Source organism: Papio anubis, chromosome 15, assembly GCF_008728515.1.
Source record: "Papio anubis isolate 15944 chromosome 15, Panubis1.0, whole genome shotgun sequence".
Classification (NCBI taxonomy): Eukaryota; Metazoa; Chordata; class Mammalia; order Primates; family Cercopithecidae; genus Papio; species Papio anubis.
The window spans coordinates 51,240,752-51,263,670 of record NC_044990.1 but is presented as its reverse complement, the minus strand read 5'-3'; the positions used below and the strand labels follow the sequence as shown (position 1 = coordinate 51,263,670).

The following is a 22,919-nucleotide window of genomic DNA, read 5'->3' as shown; positions in this document are numbered from 1 at the left end:
GTTTATTCAACAGTAGCTCACAACTGAAACTTGAAAACCTCATTATAAAACATTCATAACAACAGGGTAGAATGTATTTTCCTACTACTAGATGATAAATTTCACAGTACCAATAGGCTAAATCTATATTTATATCTGAAAAGTGGTAAGAAAAATGTCACGAGAAAAACTTTAGGAATCTTTGAAATTCGAACAGTATCAAATCAAAGTTTGGCAATGCGAGGAGTACGTCTCAGCCTGAATAAACATCCCTAATGTCTCAGAACTTAAAATTTACCAAACATAAATAGTGAAAAAACAAAAACAAACAAACAAACAAAAAACCATGGCTGTCAGAAGAGCTCAGTAGGTGTAACTAAGCAATCTGAACTCTTCCTTCTGTCTTCATGTAAAAATATTTTTGGCTAATAGAAGTAAATATATTTTTCTAGTTAGAACAACAAAGGATTAAAATAGGCTGTTTTATATGACAGGCTTATTTATAGGAAAAGTGTTTGAATTTACTGTCTATCTCCAGTGTCTTCCTGGACACAACATAAAACTGCTCATTTCCATATCTGATGCCTTTGATTTTAAGATGGCATAAAATAGAAGGGTTGCATGTACATTATGTTGTTTCTATTCAATGACTGGTAGTTTTACCTTTATCATAGATGACTGAAAAGTTAATAAGTAGGACATAAAAATGAAATAAGCAAAGTGGAAATCTTATTTAATAAAATTTCTTGGGAGAAGCTACACATTTTAAGAGTAGAAACTTTTTGAGATCATTGTTGACTGAAAATGCTACACTTTTCTATCCTTTTATTATAGTTGGTGCCTTGGTTTAAAAGTTTGTGTCCTCCAAAACTCAAGTTGAAATTTAACTGGCATTCTAACAGTATTAAGAGGTAGGACCTGATAATGGTGATTAGGCCATGAGAGTAGGACTGGTGCCATTATAAAAGGGTGGGTTTGGCTCCCCCAGCTCTATCTCCCACCTTCTTGCCTTACGCCATGTGATAATGTAGTGAGAAAGCTCTTGCCAGATGCCAGCACGTAGATATTGCACTTACCAGCCTCCAGACCTGTGAGCCAATAAACTTCTGTTCACTATAAATTACCCAGTCTCAGGTATCCTGTTATATAGCAGCATAAAATGGACTGAAGACAGTTGGTGCTCAAGCAGATTTCTGTTTGTTTGTTTCTAGATATGAAAACTTAGGCACAAAGTAAACACCAAATCCAAATTATGGTTGAAAAATTATAAAAAAATTTAAGTACAAAAATGCAAAATATTTGCTTAAATCCATTAATGTGTTAAGGTTTACAAAGTAGCTGACAGGATAAAAGGTAACATATCAAAATGAAACAGAATGAATCTGGTAGATGGTGAACTGAGTGACTACTATATATCTGTCACTACACTCAGTCCTGATCAAATCCATTATAAACCTTTGAATAGGTTTTCATCTACAGCCACCTAATTTCTAAAAAGTAGTACCAATTCATTCTTTCATTCAATAAATATTATGTATACTGAGCATTTACTGCATACCAGGCACTGGTACTTGGGAGTCCAGGACTGAACGATACATGAAAACTCCTACTCTCATGGAGATCACATTGTAGTAGGAAAAAAACTGCAAAGTAAATGACTATGTAGTATTTTGATAGATTGTAAGTGCTTTAAGGAAAAACAAAGCAAAGACAACATAGAACAAAGTCAGAAAAGACCACAAGAACAGGTGTATCATCAGGAGTAGATGGTTAAGTAGTGGAAACTGTGAATACAAAGGACCTGAGGTAGGAGCACGCCTACAGGTAAAAGAACAGGAGGCCAGCATGACTATGCGAGTAACCAGAAGAAAGTCCTAAATGAGGATAGGGTAACTGAATACTGATCAGGTAGTATCACAGGCCAATGTAATCATTTAAAGTTTTACTAAGTTTAATGATGGGGAGCCTTTTTATTTGAGTAGAGGAGTGATCCAACTTGACTTATCATTTAACAAGAACTGTGCTAAGAGACTGAAGAAGGCAAGGAAGAAAGCTGGGGACCGCTTAAGAGGCTACTGCAGTAATTTTTAGGCAAGAGATAATGGTGACTTGAACCAAGGTAATATGCATGAGATAGATATCATAAATCCAAAAGGATTTGCTAATAAACAGAATATGGAATGTGAAAAAAGATGACTTCAGGTTTTTGGTCTGGGCAAGTGGAAGAATAGAGCTGTCTTTAATTGAGCTGGGTGAGACTGAAGGTGGAGCAGAATTAGGAGGTAGAATGGAACAGAAATTTGCTTCTGAACATATTAGGATGCATATTATTAATAGATAATCAAGTGGAAATGCCATGGAGGCAGCTGCAAAAGTTGTCAAGAAGATGAGGAGGAATCAACAAAGAGAATGAGTAGGTACAGCTAATGAGGAAGAGAAAAATTTATAGTGTGTGACACTATGGAAGCTAAAGAATGTGTTCCCAGGAGTAGGGAGTGATCAACTGTGTTACATACTGCTAGTAAGGTCAAGAACAGTAAGAACAGAATATGACTACTGGATTTGGGCAACATGAAGATCTTAGGGGCTTTGGTAAAAACATCTTTGTTGGAGTAGTATTGGGGAGCGGGGCAAAGGCTTGATAGTGGATATGAACAGACACTTCTCAAAAGAAGACATTTATGTGGCCAACAAACATGAAAAAAAGCTCATCATCACTGATCATTAGAGAAATGCAAATCAAAACCACAATGATACCATCTCACGCCAGTCAGAATGGTGATCATTAAAAAATCAAGAAACCATAGATGCTGGTGAGAAGCAGGAATGCTTCCACACTGTTGGTGGGAATGTAAATTAGTTCAGCCATTGTGGAAAACAGTGTAGCAATTCCTCAAGGATCTACAACAAGAAATACCACTTGACCCAGCAATCCCATTACTAGGAGTATACTAAAAGGAATATAAGTCACTCTACTATAAAAAGACACATGGACACGTATATTTATTGCAGTACTATTTACAATAGCAAAGGCATGGAACCAATCCAAATGCCCATCAATGATAGACTGGATAACGAAAATGTGGTACATATACACCATGGAATACTATGCAGCCATAAAAAGGAATGAGATCATGTTCTTTGCAGAGACATGGATATGAAGCTAGAAACCATCATCCTCAGCAAACTAACACAGGAACAGAAAACCAAACACTACATATTCTCACTCATAAATGGGAGTTGAACAATGAGAACACACAGACACAGGGAGGGGAACACCACACACTGGGGCCAATTGGGGGTTAGGCGGCAAGGGGAGGGAAAGCATTAGGACAAATAGCTAATGCATGTGGGGCTTAAAACCTAGATGACCCACTGATAGGTGTGGCAAACTACCATGGCACCTGTATACCTATGCAACAAGCCTACACATTCTGCACTTGTGTCACAGAACTTAAAGTAAAATAAACTTAAAAAAGAAAAATAAAGGCCTCTTTGCCAACTTCAAAAATTATAAATGCTTGTCTGAGAATGGTGGCTCACACCTGTAATCCTAGCACTTTGGGAGGCTGAGGTTGGGGGGAGGATCACCTGAGCTCAGGAGTTCAAGACTCAGCCTGGGCAAAACAGTAAGACTTCGTGTGTGTGTGTGTGTGTGTGTGTGTGTGTGTGTGTGTGTGTATGTATATGTGTGTGTGTGTATGTGTATACATAAAATTATAAACGCTTTTATAAAGCTCTAATGATCCATACTCAGCCCTCAAGCATGGAATATGGTTTACAAATTCTCTTAAAAGACAGAGTTTCTTCACTGTTCTCAGCAAACTAACACAGGAACAGAAAACCAAAACACTGCATGTTCTCACTCATAAGTGGGAGCCAAACAATGAGAACACATGGAAACAGGGAGGGAAACATCACACACTGGGGCCTGTCAGGGGGTGAAGGGCTAGGGGAGGGAGAGCATTAGGAGAAATACCTAATGTAGATGACGGGTTAATGGGTGCAGCAAACCACCATGGCATGTGTATACCTATGTAACAAACCTGCATGTTCTGCACATGTATTCTGGAACCTTAAGTATAATAATAAAAAAGACAGAATTTCTATTTTAAGTAAATTACGTTCAAAAATTATAGTTCTGATGGGAAATCTTTGATCAGTTTACATAGCCCTAATCAGTTAAATGGGAGTGTGCACTGCATTGCAGTCAAATGTATCTAGTTTTTACCAACAAAACATTTGTAATAATCACAGAAAAGTCACAGTTGATGTCTCAATTTCCTTACTTGTAAAATAGGGATATTAATACCTAAACTTCATAAAATGTGTTTGATTCTTTTCTACAATGTATGTGAAGTGTTGAGTACAATGCTCGATGCATAAGTACTCAATAAATAATAGCTATGGTTAGTATGCTACCTAAATATGAAAATGTAAATTAAAATGTAATGTTCATTTAAAGGTTGATAATTACAGCAATGTTTCCTCAAATTTTTTATTGTATAAAATGAAAGTGATACTATTTTTAATGGCATCCTAGTGAAAACACAGAAGACTGTTGGAGGGCCTTCAGCAGCTTAGGGTTCCTTCTACTACTGTGAGGGCTAAGGGGAGTGAAATCTGGGGCACAGCAGAGAAACATCTCTAGTAAAAAGCTGTGTGATCTCAGATAAGCACTTTTGAGCTTGGTCAGGGCTGCCACATCTGTAAAAGATCAGAAATTAGGCCAGGCGCGGTAGCTCATGCCTGTAATCCCAGCACTTTGGGAGGCTGTGGGAGGCTGAGGTGGGTGAACTCCCGAGGTCAGGAGTTCCAGACCAGCCTGACCAACATGGCGAAATCCTGTCTCTACTAAAAGTACAAAAATTAGCTGGGCGTAGTGGCGCATGTCTGTAATCCCAGTTACTTGGGAGGCTGAGGCAGGAGAATCACTTGATCCCGGGAGGCAGAGGTTGCAATGAGCCGAGATCGTGCCATTGCACTCCAGCCTAGACGACAAGAGTGAAACTCTGTCTCAAAAAGTCTGCAATCTGGAGCTAATGGCCATGCCTTATCACCAATCACTCCGAGACTACTGAGGTAGAAAAGCTGGAGTCATTCCTGGGGTTCACTTCTTGTCAATCACCAGATCTTGCCAATTCTCCTACCTATTCTTTACATTCAACCGTCTTTCTCTTTCTATTTCTCATTTTCATCACCTAAACTGTGCAATAGCCTCCTACGTGATCTCCCTGCTTCTAGGCTTTCTTCAACTATAATCCACCCCGCATTGCAACCGTAGTCATAAAAAATGAGTAAGTCGTGTTTCCGTCCTACTATAAAACCTCTGGACATTCTCCACTGACACCAGAACCTTTAAAATCTGGCCCAATCTTACTTTACCAGCCTCTCCCACCACACAACGAACTACACCACAAAGGTAAATCTAAATTCCTATGCAACCTGAACTTACCTTGCTTCATATCTGGAACCCTACAGAGCTTGAAAATTTTAAGTATTATTAACCAAGCAGTGAACACATGTTGTAAACATGTACAGGAGTAAAGAATATAGTTAACAATAAAAGATAACTACTAATAAAAATTAATTTAAAATATTTGAGAAGATGCTGAGAGAGTTGTCTGCAGAGCCATACACTTCAAGAATTATCTAACTGAAAAGACAAAGTAATTATTTAAATTTTTCCCTAGAAGAACTTAAAACATTATAGAGCTATCTGGTAAGATATGAACAAAAGAGGTTTGTTTATGTGCTTAAGCACTAATGAGGACATACACCTTTAAAATGATGAATGGAACCTCTGAACAATAGTTAAATTCACCATTGTAATATGTTACATATACTCAAAGAACCTTTGTAAATAGATTCAAGATTCAAAGTTGTTTAATATCACTCTAAGATTCTACACAAATTTCAGGTTTATATCATTAAAGTTTCTTCTTGAGTACTTTTGGAAGATAAATTGTGGTCAAGATGGTTTTTATTGATATGGCAGGAAAATAAAATCACTAAAGCAATACTAATTGTTGCACTTAAAAACATCTTTTCAATCTCTTTTTCTCTACTGCCTACCCCTTTTCAAACAATTGTAAAGCTATTTCAGTTTCCAGAGTCCGTACTGCACTGAGAGCATAATGAATGCCTCTAATCTTATCTTTTTTATAGCACCACTCACAATAGCTCTTTCTGTGCTTACAGTAACAAGACCACCTTAAATAAAAGTAGTTTTACTTTATGGAAAAACTTTATCAGCTGAATTTATCTCCCTTTACCTTATTATCTCATAACCTAATTAGGAAACATAAGCTAGCCATCTTATGCAGAAATTTAGACAGAAAAGAATGGCATGTAGACCCTCTACGCCTATATCGTGTCATTTAAGAAAACTTGTTAAATGCTATGGAGATAAACACTTAAGAATATATATTTTGTATTAGTATCTTCTAATGATAAATAATCCCATAATATTATCAGTTGACTTTTATATAATGGTGATTTTCCTTAAATTGTCAACATAATAGATAAAAACATTTTCTTCAAGTATTCTACATAGGCACAAGGTACCAAAATAACTCATTTATGTCTATAATTTATAATGTACTTTTTGCATATATTATCTCATTTAGAAGTATTATTAGTAGTTATTATTATTTTTTGAGACAGGGTCTCACTTCAGTTGCCCAGGCTGGAGTGCAAATGGCATGATCTTGGCTCAGTGCAACCTTGACCTCCCAGGCTCAGGTGATCCTCCCACCTCAACCTCCTTAGCAGGACTACAGGCCTGTGCCACCATGCCTGGCTAATTTTTTTGTATTTTCACTAGAGATGGGGTTCTGCCATTTTGCCCAGCCTGGTCTCAAACTCCTGGACTCAAGCAATCCATCTGCCTGAGCCTCCCAAAGTGATGGTGTTACAGGTGTTAGCCACCACGCCTGGCCTATTAGCTCATTTTATAAAAGAAGAAATTAAACTTCAGGAATATTAAGTGACTTATCCGTTGAGCTAATAAGTGGTAGAATCAGGATCAAGTTCAGTCTTTTGATCCAAATCTCTTTCGTAATACACTCCCACTCATGGAATAATGTCTTATTTCCAAATGCATAAGAGGGTCCATAACATTTCTGTCACATAATACCTACTAAGCAATAAGTTATTAATATAATACATCTCAGCACTGTAGTAGTACCTTTCATTCATTTCCCACAGCTCCAAAGTGGAATTTTAGGTAACTAGAATATACAGAAAAGACAAAGAGCCTAATTCACAAACTGGACCAAAGCATTCATACATATTATAATTTCAGCTACAGTATGTTTGATATATCTAAATATCCAAGTTCCCTCTTGGTTTATAATTGCCCTTTTCTTAGTCTTTATATCTTCTACTCTCTTTCTTTTCTCTCAATACTTTAACTTCAAGAACTACTGGAATGACTACAGGTCAGATACCAAGATTGGATAGAGTAAGTTCCATGTGCCTTTTCCATATTAAAAAATAGAAAAGAAAAAGTATTCTTTTAACATCCTCTGATGTATAGAAAGAAAATTAAAATACATTTCACTAATCATCATTTCAGTTTCTTTAGAAAATGTTTATTGGGGCTGGGCATGGTGGCTCACGCCTGTAATCACAGCACTTTGGGAGGCCGAGGCAGGCAGACTACCTGAGATTAGGCATTTGAGACCAGCCTGGCCAACACAGGCTGGATGTTGGATGGATGAAACCCCATCCATACTAAAAATATGAAAATTAGCCGGGCGTGGTGGTGTGCACTTGTGATCCCAGCTACTCAGGAGGCTGAGACAGGAAAATCTCTTGAACCCGGGAGGCGAAGTTTGCAGTGAGCTGAGATCACATCACTGTACTCCAGCCTGGGTGACAGAGCAAGACTCCGTCAAAAAAAAAAAAAAAAAAAAAAAAAGTTTATTGGGGGAGAGATAAGGAGACCAAATATAAATATGCAAGTGTAAGTACTTCATCCATTTCAACTCATTGTAACAGCACACTTTGATAAAATACCAGTAATTAACACAATCATACATCTCAGGCCAAAGCAAAAGATTAATTTACCTAAACACACACACACAACCCTAAATGTGTAAACTTATGAATTTCATGTTTTATAACAGGAAACATTAAAATTCGTTCTTTAGCCATTTTAAGTTCAACGATTTCAAAAGAAATAAATTACAATTTATTTTTTACTGTGTGGAAGATTAGTATGATACAAGCTCTAACTACAGTTAAATCTCCCATAATGAAGAAACTATGATCCCCAAAGATTCAGTAACATAAAACAAAGGGTTGGATTACTGTGAGATTAAAACGATAAAGGCAAGCCTGTACAACTAGCTAGTTAGGTGTCTTGGGCAATTCAAATTCATCTGGGCTCAGGCTGCAATTTGGCACCACCTGGTGGCAACTGTCCACTCTAGCCTCAGTGTACATCCGATCAGTTCTGAGTCCTGTGGCTGGCTGGGGCATCCACAGGGCAGTCCCAATCCCAGGAATCCCCTGGTTAGGTAGTGTCCATTCTGATGTGGATAGGGGGCCAGAAGAACACTGGAGACAAGGACATCTGCTTTCAGTTTTCCTACTTCCAGAAACGGCTCTGTTGGTTGCTTCCCCACACAGCCTTACCAACCTACCCCTACCAACCACATTTATGTTACAATGGGATAAACTTTAAAGATTTTTTTTTTAAAGAACAGCAAAAACCTAAAAAAATTAGGAAATTTTCAAGAAGATTACATACCAAAGTTTATATGGCTATGTGGATTGCTTAGGAATAACCATAGAAAGTTCCCATACATTTTAAAGTTATTGAATCAGTCAACAAAAGCCTATTAAATCCACAACAGAATTGAACCACAGAACCAACAGTACTTATTTGTAAAATAGAAATAATACTATGTATATCACAGGCCTCTCTAATCGCCAGATCTTTCTCTTGAGGTTTAGATTCTTCTACAGTGAACTCTTTTATTTGTATATCCCACAGACACTTCAAGTGAAACAACTAAATTGATCATGTTTTCCTATTAAAGCTTTGTATTTTCTAGTGTTTTAAAAACTGTATCACTACCTATGCAGCTGTTTAATTCAGAAACCTCGCTGACATCCTTAATGAGTTCTCATCCCACCAATCCTATCTAGTCACTGAGTCCTGTTGGCTCTATCTCCTAGATAATTTTCCAACTTGGCCCATTTCTCTCATCTTTACTGCTACTAATCCAGTTCCATTATCACCTTTCATCTGGATAATGGAAATAACCTCTAAAAGTAGAGCCTCTCTAACAGGCTTATGCCATTCCAATCTATTCTCTACATTACAGTGATCTCTGGACATAAAATCAGATCATTTCATGCCTCTTCTTAAAATCTTTTAATTGTTCTCCATAGGTCTTACATAATGGTCCAAATGCATTCTTTGGGCCCATTTGCTGCTTCTCTTTCATCTCTTTTAACTCCCTGCCTCTCAGGCTATCCTTCAGCCATACCGAATTAATTTGTTCAAAAAGCTTAATTTTATCCTACTTTCCGGCTTTTATATATGCTATATATTGATTCTCCCAATTCCCTTTCCTTCCTTAATTCATAGTGTTAAAGCAAACTAAATATGGCCTTAAGAAAGATTCTGTACTTCTATATTTGAGTCTTTATTGATGAACTGCAATCTAACTTAATAGGCAGACAAGATAGAAAACCTAACTTGGGGGTATGTTCCTGGAACAACAGCTGAATCTTGGCCAACCCCAGCAGCCATACTTCAACCATTCATACACTGCTGAGTGTTCAAATAAGTTAAACATCAACCTATAACCAATCCAGCTGTTTCTGTATCTCACTTCTGATTTCTGTATGTCACTTTACTTTTTTTGTCTACAAATTTGTTGTGACCACGAGGCACCCCTGGAGTCTCTCTGAATCTGCTGTGATTCTGGAGGCTGCCTGATTTGCAAATCATTCATTGCTCAATTAAACTTTAAATTTAATGTGTCTGAAGTTTTACTTTTAATAGTAGTTTCAGTCAAAAGGGGCAGTTCTTCATTTGTGAAGTCTTCCCCAATTCCTTCCAATACTAGGTTAGATACACAGATGGTCTCATCTTTTATCCTATCATTTTGTCCACCATCATCATAACTTAGGATAATTGTTTCTCTATTTGTCTTTACCCTCCATTAGACTACCAGCTTTGTGAAGACAAAGGTCACCACTATCTATGATGTCTGGCATTTAGCTGGCATATGGTAGGTTTCAATAAATATTTGCAAAATACATTAATTTGTTGCTCTGGAAATTACATCAGGGTGCAAATGTAAAACTTTCCAACATAAAGCTTAGCATATAATAGGTAAATACCTCTTCTTTTAGTCTGCATTTTGAACTCTAAGAGCAAGTAAATCACAAGGTACAGGATCCTCCTTTCTAATGTAGGGCTGGGATGAAGTAAAATTTTGCCAAAGATAAAGAAAGTCTTTGGAATTCTCTCTCCAATCTCTTAATAACTCTGCTGCCCTAAGCATGTACATTCATAAAACTGTCATACTTTTGTTATGAACATGAAGGGACAACTAAGTGCAAAAGCAAATGAATCTTAAAATCATAAGGTTACGTGAAGAAGCCACAAAAAATATATATGTATACAGCATAATTCCATTTATATAAGATACTAATATAATATGAAAAACTAAACTATATTGTGTGGAGATGTTTATTTACTGGAAACACAGATAATAAAAGTATAAGGAGAAGCAAGGAAGTTATTAGCATAACAGAATAGCAGTTATGGAAGAAAGGAGTTAAGCAGAAAGAGTCTCAAGGACATTTCTGTAGTGCTGCATTATTCTCCTTCTTTATAATTATTTATTTAATGAACATTAGGAAATTTTCTCCGAACATCTTTTATTTTATACACATACATACAAACATATATGGTCAAAAAACAGAACAATCATAACATAGTAACTAAAGTAAAAAATAATGCTATTTAAAGAGTGGTCCAATATTTCTTTGAGCTACTTGGAACAATTATTTTCTCAGGATTCAACATATGAAGGCTACCTTAGGACTTCAAAAGCCTTATTCACAGAAAAGACTATGGTGCTCCTACTAGTAATTCGACATTCAAATATTAAAATATAAACTAAGTGTAAACAAATGCAGAAGTGTTATTTTTTCCAAGATAAAAAATGTTATTTTAAAAATTAATATGTCAAAACAGTTTTTAAGAACATGTATACTTTCTCCTGGTATGCGTACGTATTTGCTGGTGCCCAAAGCATATTTTTAGTTTGTCTACTGCTAAGATAGTATTGAATGATCACTTAGAATTTTCATATTTTGAAATTCTTTGCTATTTTCATTGAAAATATAATCCTAGATTATAAATGACATAATTATTTTAAAGCTCAAATAAGAGAAGAACAAGAAAAAACAGAAGAGTATAATCACAAAGTATTTGTTGAATGCACAAATGAATGATTTATTTTGCATTCAGTGAAGTTCATGTTAATTTCCTTTGGCATATACTTCTAATGCAGACTTTCAAAAAAGATCAAACAGGTAGAAAAGATCTATGCAAGCCAAATTTATGAGGAAAATAATAATCTGATTTTCAGGAAAGTCATTTTTATGACTTTCTACTAAGTCATATTTAGCAAAAATCCTAAAAAAGTTCTGTCATAAACTGTATATCTACTCTCTTATCATCACAAACATTTTTACCCAAGAACAAAGAAACCCAAGAACAAAATCATACCCCTCAGAGGCAATAGCATAAACATCTCTACCAACCTGCTACATTAAATAACAATTTAACAGTAATTTAAAAAATATCTTTGCTAATTTATTACCAAAGGATGATTCTACATATATAGTTTTTATAGTAGTAGCCAACTTATAAATACTATAATACAGCAGCTTTTTTCTCTGGAATTGAGGGGTGGACGTACCAAATTTTCTGCTACTATATTCCTAGTAGAAATGACATGTTACAATGCTATTACAGATTAAGTCTGATTTAAAGCCTTGCCGACAACAATCAAAATATCATATAAGCAAATCAGTGCTGATAAACTAGTATCACAAGTCAATTTCAAAATAATTTTCTTATTAAAATATAAACTTTCAAAAACCACTCTATAACAATGCATAAAAATATCTGCCACTGAAATAAATAGTATTTATTTTTCCCGAATTCTGCCAATCACTAACCAGGTGAGCCTAATATTTACTGATCTAAAAGTAACTGCATGAATGAAAATGATATTACTTCAGGATTACCTAATATGACATCTTTCACAGCCAGCAGCTAAATGAGGCATGTGTATATTTCAAATTACTATTCTAGTTTTAAAAAGTTTCCAGGAGAAATTGTTGGTATAATACAGGAAGAACTGGTATCTCAGTACTCTTTACTTTTCATCTGTCTTCAATCTGAACTGAAGCAAATGCAAAAAGAGAAGTCACTAGTGTAAAAAAAAGACATAACAGGAGGCCGAGCACGGTGGCTCATGCCTGTAATCCCAGCACTTTGGGAGGCCGAGGCAGGTGGATCATGAGGCCAGGAGATCGAGACCATCCTGACTAACACAGTGAAACCCCATCTCTACTAAAAATACAAAAAATAGCCGGGTGTACTGGCAGGCGCCTGTAGTCCCAGCTACTCAGGAGACTGAGGCAGGAGAATGGTGTGAACCCAGGAGGCGGAGCTTGCAGTGAGCCGAGATCACACCACTGCACTCCAGTGCAGTGAGACTCCATCTTAAAAAAAAAAAAAAAAAGACATAAAAGGAATAACAGAGCAAAAACGTTAGTCTAGTAAATCTTGTTCTAAGACTTTACAACTTTCACGTTCTCATTATATTTAGATTTCTATTCATGACAAGTTTTCTTTAATGTATTCAAAAAGACATTATATAATAGAAATAGCATTTAATTTCAATAAAGCTTCCATAACCTCCCAAGATAAATAAGATACCACACAAGCATTTTGTTTTTTACCTGTTTTCTCGTTCATACATTTCCCTAGAGGCATTTCGAAGTTGATCAATTTCTTGGTTGGTTTTCAATCTGATTTGTTCTAGTTCATCATGTAGTTTATTTTCATATTCTGTTTTATAATGGTCTCTGAAGGAGACAAAAGGAACAACCATAAATTTTCTTTTGAAACAAATAGGCTTTTGTACTCTATATAAGATTTTAATACCTTTCATCGAGTATGCTGTATAAACTATGTTACCTGAAAAACTTAACTATTAAGTATAAAATTTTATAATTCCTAAAAATACTGTTCCTAACTAGTATGATCTAAGATTTCAACCTGTTAAACATTATTTTCCAAAAGACTTAATTACTATATGAAAACTTAGTAATTCATGTGGGATAACTATTCATCTTCCAAAACACTTTTCTAGTAGTTTTAATGCATATGGTTGAAGCTTATTTTAAAATTGAGAATGTCCTTCATTTAAAAATAAGAATCTGGTAGGATGATGTTGAGAGATGAATAATATTACAAAAATATAAAAATGAAATGACTCTGAGTCTATGAATCCTTTGCTTCCAAGCATGACAACCACAGCCACACCAGGATCTTTTAGCCAAGTCAAAGTATTATATAGGGTATGAAAAACTACTACAGGCTAGGAAAAAATTATGAATCTGTGAACTCTTTAAAAGTAAAATTTACCTTTACCTTTAAGGTAAAATTTGTTGTGTTTTAGTATTTTTTCTTTTTTTCTTAAAGAGATAATGCCTTGCTCTGTAACTCAGGATGAAGTACAGTGGCGCATTAATCATGTAACCCTGATCTCCTGGGCTCAAGCCATCTTCCTGCCCCAGCCTCCCGAGTAAGCAGGACTACAGGTGCTTGACATTGTGCCTTGCTAATTTAAAAACTTTTTTTATAGAGACAGGATTTTCTATGTTGCCCAGGCTGTTCTCAAACTTCTGGCCTCGAGCAATCCTCTGGCCTTGGCCTCACAAAGTGCTGGGATTACAGGTGTGAGCCGCTGCACCCAGCATATTTGTTTTTGGTATGTTGATAAGAATAATTCAAGGGTTATAAAAGTTATTAGTATTAAAGTACTTTAGTAACTTCTACACATCTAGTAGAAGAAAACAGGCAGGACCAAAACATAGGGAGTCTCATTGAAGGGCATATAAGTTAAAACAGAATGTGATACTACCTCCTCATAATTCTTTTACATTTCACATAGGAAATCATTAGCATACTGAGATTTTCTTCCAAAATATACTTCTATAGAGATACTTTCATACTTTCCTTTAAAACATACTTCCATAGAGATATTAGTCATAGGAATTTAAAAAATTATGTCACAAATAAAAAAACAGTCATAGCATATATTTATCTATCTAAAAGAAATAGGCTTTTGGTATTGCTGAAAAAAGCCACAGTGTCTTTTAAAAAACCAACTAGAAAGGAATATCATATAAGAAAATAAAATAGACAGATAAAACCCCCATCTCCCTGGGACAGAGCACCTGGGGAAAGGGGTGCCTGTGGGTGCAGCTTCAGCAGACTTAAATGTCCCTGCCCAACAGTTTCTGAAGAGAGCAGTGGATGTCCCGGCACAGCGTTCAAGCTTGCTAAGGGTCAGACTGCCTCCTCAAGTGGGTCCCTGATCCCCATGTATCCCAACTGGGAGACACCTCCCAGTAGGGGCTAGCAGACACCTCATACAGGAAAGCTCTGGTTGGCATCTGGCAGGTGCCCCTCTGGGAAGAAGCTTCCAGAGGAAAGATCAGGCAACAATCTTTGCTGTTCTGCAGCCTCTGCTGGTGATACCCAGGCAAACAGGGTTGGCAGTGGACCTTCAGCAAACTCCAGCAGGTCAGCAGCAAAGGGGCCTGTCAGAAGGAAAATTAAAAAGGAATAGCACGTCTACTCAAAGACACTCAAAGACCCATCTGAAGGTTACCAACATCAAAGACCAATGGTAGATAAATCCACAAAGATGGGGAGACACCAGTGCAAAAAGGCCGAAAGTTCAAAAAACCAGAATGCCTCTTTTCCTCCAAAGGATAACAACTCATCGCTAACAGGGGAACAAAACTGGACAGTGAATGAGTTTCACGAATTGACAGAAGTAGGCTTCAGAAGGTGGGTAATAAGAAACTCCTCCGAGCTAAAGGAGCATGTTCTAACCCAATGCAAGGAAGCTAAGGACCTTGAAAAAAAGGATAGACAAACTGCTAACTAGAATAACCAGTGTAGAGAAGAACATAAATAATCTGATGGAGCTGAAAAACACAGCATGAGAACTTCATGAAGCACACACAAGTTTCAATAGCCAAATCGATCAAGTGGAAGAAAGGATATCAGTGACTGAAGATCAACTTAATGAAATAAGAAGAGAAGACAAAATTAGAGACAAAATAATAAAAAGGAATGAACAAAGCCTCCAAGAAATACGAGACTACTTGAAAAGCCCAAATCTACGTTTGATTGGTGTACCCGAAAGTGATGGGGAGAATGGAACCAAGTTGGAAAACACTTCAGGATATTATCCAAGGGAACTTCCCCAACCTAGCAAGACAGACCAACACTCAAATCTAGGAAATACAGAGAACATCACAAAGATATTCCTTGAGAAGAGCAACCCCAAGATACACAAAGATACTCCTTGAGAAGAGCAGCCCCAACACACATAATCGTCAGATTCACCAAGGTTGAAATGAAGGAAAAAATGTTAAGAGCAGCCAGAGAGAAAGGTCGGGTTACCCACAAAGGGAAGGAAGCCCATCAGACTAACAGTGGATCTCTCTGCAGAAACCCTACAAGCCAGAAGAGAGTGGGGGCCAATATTCAACATTTTTAAAGAAAAGAATTTTCAGCCCAGAATTTCATATCCAGCCAAACTAAGCTTTGTAAGGGAAGGAGAAATAAAATCCTTTACAGACAAGCAAATCCTGAGAGATGCTGTCACCACCAGGCCTGCCTTATAAGAGCTCCTGGAGGAAGCACTAAACATGGAAAGGAACAACTGGTACCAACCACTGCAAAAACATAACCAAATTGTAAAGACCATCAACACTATGAAGAAACTGCATCAACTAACGGGCAATACAACCAGCTAGCATCATGACAGGATCAAATTCACACATAACAATATTAACCTTAAACGTAAACAGGCTAAATGCCCCAATTAAAAGACATAGACTGGCAAATTGGATAAAGAGTCAAGACCTATGAGTATGCTGTATTCAGGAGACACATCTCACGTGCAAAGACACATAAAGGCTCAAAATAAAGGGATGGAGGAATATTTACCAAGCAAATGGAAAGCAGGAAAAAAAAAAAAAAAAAAAAAGCAGGAATTGCCATTCCAATCTCTGATAAAACAGGCTCTAAACCAACAAAGATCAAAAGAGACAAAGAAGGGCATTACATAATAGTAAAGAGATCAACGCAGCTAGAAGAGCTAACTATCCTAAATATATATGCACCCAATACAGGAGCACCCAGATTCATAAAGGAAGTTCTTAGAGACCTACAAACAGACCTAGATTCCCACACAACAATGGTGGGAGACTTTAACACCCCACCATCAATATTAGACTGATCAATGAGACAGAAAATTAACAAGGATATTCAGGACTTGAACTCAGATCTGGACCAAGCAGACCTAATAGACATCTACAGAACTCTCCACCCCAAATCAACAGAATATACATTCTTCTCAGCACCACATCATACTTACTCTAAAATTGACCACATAATTGGAAGTAAAACACTCCTCAGCAATGCAAAAGAATGGAAATCATAACAAACTGTCTCTCAGACCACAGTGGAATCAAACTAGAACTCAGGATTAAGAAACTCACTCAAAAGCGTACAACTACATGGAAACTGAACAATCTGCTCCTGAATGACTACTGGGTAAACAACAAAATGAAGGCAAAAATAAAGATGTTCTTTAAAACCAATGAGAACGAAGACACAATGTACCAGAATCTCTGGGCCACATGTAAAGCAGTGTGTAGAGGGAAATTTATAGCACTAAATGCCCACAAGAGAAGGCAGGAAAGATCTAAAATTGACACCCTAACATCAAAATTAAAAGGACTAGAGAAGCAAGAGCAAACAAATTCAAAATCTAGCAGAAGACAAGAAATAACTAAGATCAGAGCAGAACTGAAGGAGATAGAGACACGAAAAACCCTTCAAAAAATCAATGAATCCAGGAGCTGTTTTTTTTGTAAAGACCAACAAAATAGACAGACCGCTAGCTAGACTAATAAAGAAGAAAGGAGAGAAGAACCAAATGGACACAATAAAAAATGAAAAAGAGGAGATCACCACTGATACCACAGAAATAAAAACTACCATCAGAGAATACTATAAACACCACTATGCAAATAAACTAGAAAATCTAAAAGAAATGGATAAATTCCTGGACACATACACCCTCCCAAGTCTAAACCAGGAAGAAGTCGAATCCCTGAATAAACTAATAACAAGTTCCGAAATTGAGGCAGTAATAGCCTACCAACCGAAAAAAAAAAAAAAAAAAAAACCAGGATGACACGGATTCCCAGACGAATTCTACCAGAGGTACAAGGAGGAGCTGGTACCATTCCTTCTGAAACTATTCCAAACAACAGAAAAAGAGGAAATCCTCCCCAACTCATTTTATGAGGCCAGCATCATCCTGATACCAAAACCTGGCAGAGACACAACAAAAAAAGAAAATTTCAGGCCAATATCCCTGATGAACATCGATGCAAAAATCCTCAATAAAATAATGGCAAACCAAATCCAGCAGCATATCAAAAAGCTTATCCACCACGATCAAGTTGGCTTCATACCTGGGATGCAAGGCTGGTTCAACATACACAAATCAATAAACGTAATCCATCACATAAACAGAACCAATCACAAAAACCACGATTATCTCAATAGACGCAGAAAAGGCCTTTGACAAAATTTACCACCCCTTCATGCTAAAAACTCTCAATAAACTGGGTATCGATGGAATGTATCTCAAAATAATAAGAGCTATTTATGACAAACCTACAGCCAGTATCATATCGAATGGGCAAAAACTGGAAGCATTCCCTTTGAAAACTGGCACGAGACAAGGATGCCCTCTCTCACCCCTCCTATTCAACACAGTATTGGAAGTTCTGGCCAGGGCAATCAGGAAAGAGAAAGAAATAAAGGGTATTCAACTAGGAAGAGAGAAAGTCAAATTGTCTCTGTTTGCAGATGACACAATTGTATATTTGGAAAACCCCATCGTCTCAGTCTAAAATCTATTTATGCTGATAAGCAACTTCAGCAAAGTCTCAGGATACAAAATTAATGTGCAAAAATCACAAGCATTCCTATGCACCAATAACAGACCGCGAGCCAAATCATGAGTAAATTCCCATTCACAATTGCTACTAAGAGAATAAAATACCTAGGAATACAACTTACAAGGGATGTAAAGGACCTTTTCAAGGAGAACTACAAACCACTGCCCAAAGAAATATGAGGGGACATAAACAAATGGAAAAACATTCCATGCTCATGGATGGGAAGAATCAATATTGTGAAAATGGCCATAACGCCCAAATTTATACATTCAATGCTATCCCCATCAAGCTACCAATGACTTTCTCTGCAGAATTGGGAAAAACTACTTTAAAGTTCATATGGAACCAAAAAAGAGCCCACATAGCCAAGACAATTCTGGGCAAGAAGAACAGAGCTGGAGGCATCACGTTACCTGACTTCAAACTACACTACAAGGCTACAGTAACAAAAACAGCATGGTACTGGTACCAAAACAGATCTATAGACCAATGGAACAGAACAAAGGCCTCAAAAATAACACCACACATCCATAACCATCTGATCTTTCACAAATTTGACACAAACAAGCAATGGGGAAAAGATTCCCTATTTAATAAATGTTGTTGGGAAAACTGGCTAGCCATATGCAGAAAACTGAAACTGACCCCTTCCTCACACCTTAAACAAAAATCAACTCAAGATGAATCAAAGACTTAAACATAAGACTTAGGATTATAAAAATCCTACAAGAAAACCTGGGCAATACCATTCAGGATGTAGGCATGGGCGAAGACTTCATGTCTAAAACACCAAAAGCAACGGCCCCAAAAGCCAAAATTGACAAATGGGATCTCATTAAACTAAAGAGCTTCTGCACAGCGAAAGAAACTATCATCAGAGTGAACAGGCAAACTCCAGAACGGGAGAAAATTCTTGCAATCTATCCATCTGACAAAGGGCTAATATCCTGAATCTACAAAGAACTTAAATAAATTTACAAGAAAAAAACAATCTCATCAAAAAGTGGGCAAAGGATATAGACACTTCTCAAAAGAAAACATTTACGTAGCCAACAGACATATGAACAAATGCTCATCATCACTGATCATTAAAGAAATGCAAATGAAAACCACAATGAGATACCATCTCACACCAGTTAGAATGGCAATCATTAAAAAGTCGGGAAACAGAGATGCTGGAGAGCATGTGGAGAAACAGGAATGCTTTTACAGTGTTGGTGGGAGCGTAAATTAGTTCAACCATTGTGGAAGACAGTGTGGCAATTCCTCAAGGATCTAGAACTAGAACTATCATTTGACCCAGCGATCCCATTACTGGGTATATGTCCAAAGGATTATAAATCATTCTACTATAAAGACACATGCACACGTACGTTTATTGCAGCACTGTTCACAATAGCAAAGACTTGGAACTGACGCAAATGTCCTTCAATAATAGACTGGATAAAGAAAATGTGGCACATATACACCATGGAATACTATACAGCCATAAAAAAGGATGAGTTCATGTCCTTTGTAGGGACATGGACGAAGCTGGAAAACATCATTCTCAGCAAACTATCACAAGAACAGAAAACCAAACACTGTCTTGTTCTCACTCATAAGTGGGAGTCGATCAATGAGAACACATGGACACAGGGAGGTGAACATCACACACTGGGGCCTGTCGGGGAGTGGGGGGCTAGGGGAGGGATAACATTAGGAGAAATACCTAACGTAGGTGACGGGTGGATGGGTGCAGCAAACCACCATGACACGTGTATACCTATGTAACAAAACTGCACATTTTGCACATGCACCCCAGAACGTAAAGTATAATTAAAAAAGAAAAAAAGCAAACATATCTCACTTCATTTTTTAAATTCTTCTGCATTATTTGCAATCCAAATTGTCCTAACAGATACATCAGCTTGTTACTATATTCAAGAAACGTGCCTAAAACCAAATGACAAAGTTTTAAAATAAAGGCACATGGGAAAATTACACCACGTAAATATATGCAAACAGGAAGCAGAAATGTCAAAATCAAAAAATAAAATAAAATTAGGTCTTATCTTAATATTGTCCTATAGACCTTAAAAAAAAAAATCACTAATCATTCCCCAAAGCCAAGAGCTCCCTCAAAGAAAATGTGTTAACTGATATCTATTTATGTGGGAAATAATGTAAATCTTGCCTGGATGCTATGTATTTTTCATACATCTCTTCTCTAGCCTTTTTGGTTTCTTCAAGTTGAGTTTGAAGTCTTTCAAGGCGATCCTCTTCGTGAGCACAGCGAACACTAAGCTCCATATTTTGGCGATTGAGATATTCTTTATCCTTTTGTAGTAGAGTAACAGTCTGCTGTAACGTGGCTACCTACATACATGTAGAAACAAAAAGTATCCAGAGTGATACCATCTTACTTTTCAATGTTGACTGTATTAATTTCTTTCCTTCATGTTTTCATTCCATGAAAATTTTCCTTTTAAAAAGGGCTAATTCTTGGCATGCAACTTTTTAAAAATATAAAAATAGCTACTAAAAGTCTCTTTTTGGGGCTGGGCATGGTTGCTCATGCCTGTAATCTCAGCACTTTGGGAGGCCAAGGCAGGTAGATCATTTGAGGTCAGGAGTTCGAGACCAGCCTGCCCAACATGATGAAACCCTGTCTCTACTAAAAATGCAAAAATTAGCAGGGCATCGTGGCACATGCCTGCAATCCCAGCTACTCAGGAGGCTGAGGCAGGAGAATTGTTTGAACCTGGGAGGCAGGGGTTGCAGTGAGCCTCTTAAGATCACACCACTGTACTACAGCCTGGCCAACAGGGTAAGACTCCTGTCTCCAAAAAAAAAAAAAAGTAAAAGTTAAAAAATAAAAAAAAAGTCTCTTTTTGGGAGGAACTACATAACAAAAAAAATGTCTCTGCCTCAAATCTACTCCGGGCTATTTTTTTCACTAATACTATACAATTCAATATAAGTGACTCTATTCATAAGCTTACCTCTTTTGATAATTCACTTCGTTCTTTTGTTTGAATTATGTGAGAGGCTTCAAGTATTTCATGTTTTCTCCTAAGCTCAATTACTTCCTGCTCAAGTGCATCACGTTCACTATTAAAAAATTCCAACAGACATGTAAATTTTACATCCCTTTTTACAGTGAACACTTTAAAAGGGTTGACTATGCATGAGGATGCTGAATAGAGACACTAGCAATGGGGCTTGAGTGTAATTCCATGAACTATAAAGTATCTACTTTTCAGATTTAGAAGGGACTCTGTTTCAGACCTTATTCAAATACATAAAAATCAATTTATTACCTTTAAGGAATAAATATATAAACTACATAATAATAAAACTTACTAACATACATTTGGTATTTTTTCATTAGTCATCTTTAATCTTATCTTGAGGTCAAAACTTTTAAAGAATGTATACATGGCTCTAGGCTTTCAGTTCAGTTAAGGACACAACTTATCATTCCGATTGCATAGTAGATACGTAGGCAGGCATTATTGTGACTATTTCATTCACAAACTGTTTATGATTACCTAAATTTTAATTTCCATTTTAAGACAAGTTCCCCAGTTCCCCAAAAAAGTTATACTAAGAATTGGACTAAAACCTACAACAGACATTTTTTAAAATGAGCAGAGAAATCGATTTACTAACTCTTAACTACTTCCCTGCAGTCAGAAGTAGTGCCTTTGCACTTTATTTCACTGACCCACCTGGTATTTCCAAAGAGAGGGCTGTTAGGAATTGTTTTCCTTTGCATCAGCTTTTCAAAAACGTTTAGAAAGCTTTTTTTACCTCTAGTTAACAAAATATTATATTTATTGAAGAAAAGCTGAGCAAAGCACAAAATAATAATCACATATAAACCCAATAAGTAAAGATGACTATCAGTATTTCTATTCTGATACATATTACTACAAGTATTTCGTGCTTTTTTATTTTTAGAATGTTTAGATTATTTTTAATTTAAAAAATTAAAATTTCATTTTGTGCTTTTACATGCAATTTTTTAAAAAAACATTTTTTATACTTTTTTTTTTTAATGAGATGGGGGTCTCACTGTTGTCACCCAGACTGGACTGGAACTACTGCACTCAAGTGATCCTCCTGCCTCAGCCTGCCAGATAGCCAGGACTACAGGTTCATGCCACCATGTGCCTGACTAATTTAATTTTTTTGTTTTTGTTTTTGGAAAGACGGTCTTGCTGTCTTGCCGTGGCTAGTCTTAAAATCCTGGGCTCAAGTGACCCTCCTGCCTGTGCTTCTGAAAGCACTAGGATTATAGACATGACACGCTGTACTCAGCCTGGTTCTTTTTAATACTTTTACTTACCAATCATTAATGCTATTGTATTTGTTTTGTAATATTAACTAAATATTACTTTGTTATATTTCTTCAATTCCTCTCTCATTAATATATGTGAATATGTGCAGCTGTCTAATGGTATATGTAGAGAATGGGTTCCAGACCCACCCCCACAACCTGAATACGCAAATCTGTACACGCTGAAGTCCTGCAGTTGTTGCAGATCCCACCAGTCAGTCCTCTGTATATTCAGGTTTCACATCCTGTGAAAATTGTATTTTCGGTTGGTGTTACGCTGATAAAA

General features: G+C 36.7%; 1 protein-coding gene across 3 annotated transcripts in view; it reads right to left on the bottom strand.

Annotated features, from left to right (window-relative positions):
• The window catches only part of PIBF1 (progesterone immunomodulatory binding factor 1), a 237,121-nt gene that overhangs the window by 167,309 nt on the left and 46,893 nt on the right, over positions 1-22,919 (bottom strand). For all 3 annotated transcript variants that reach the window (XR_001896934.3, XM_003913944.5, XM_021929673.2), the window contains exons 7-9: positions 21,294-21,402; positions 20,486-20,667; positions 12,988-13,113 (exon numbers count right to left, since the gene is read on the bottom strand). Coding sequence is in view for 2 of the 3 variants with exons in the window: in XM_003913944.5 (XP_003913993.2) it covers positions 12,988-13,113; positions 20,486-20,667; positions 21,294-21,402 (417 nt within the window). In the remaining variant the exon portion in view is untranslated. The remainder of the gene's footprint in view (positions 1-12,987; positions 13,114-20,485; positions 20,668-21,293; positions 21,403-22,919) is intronic.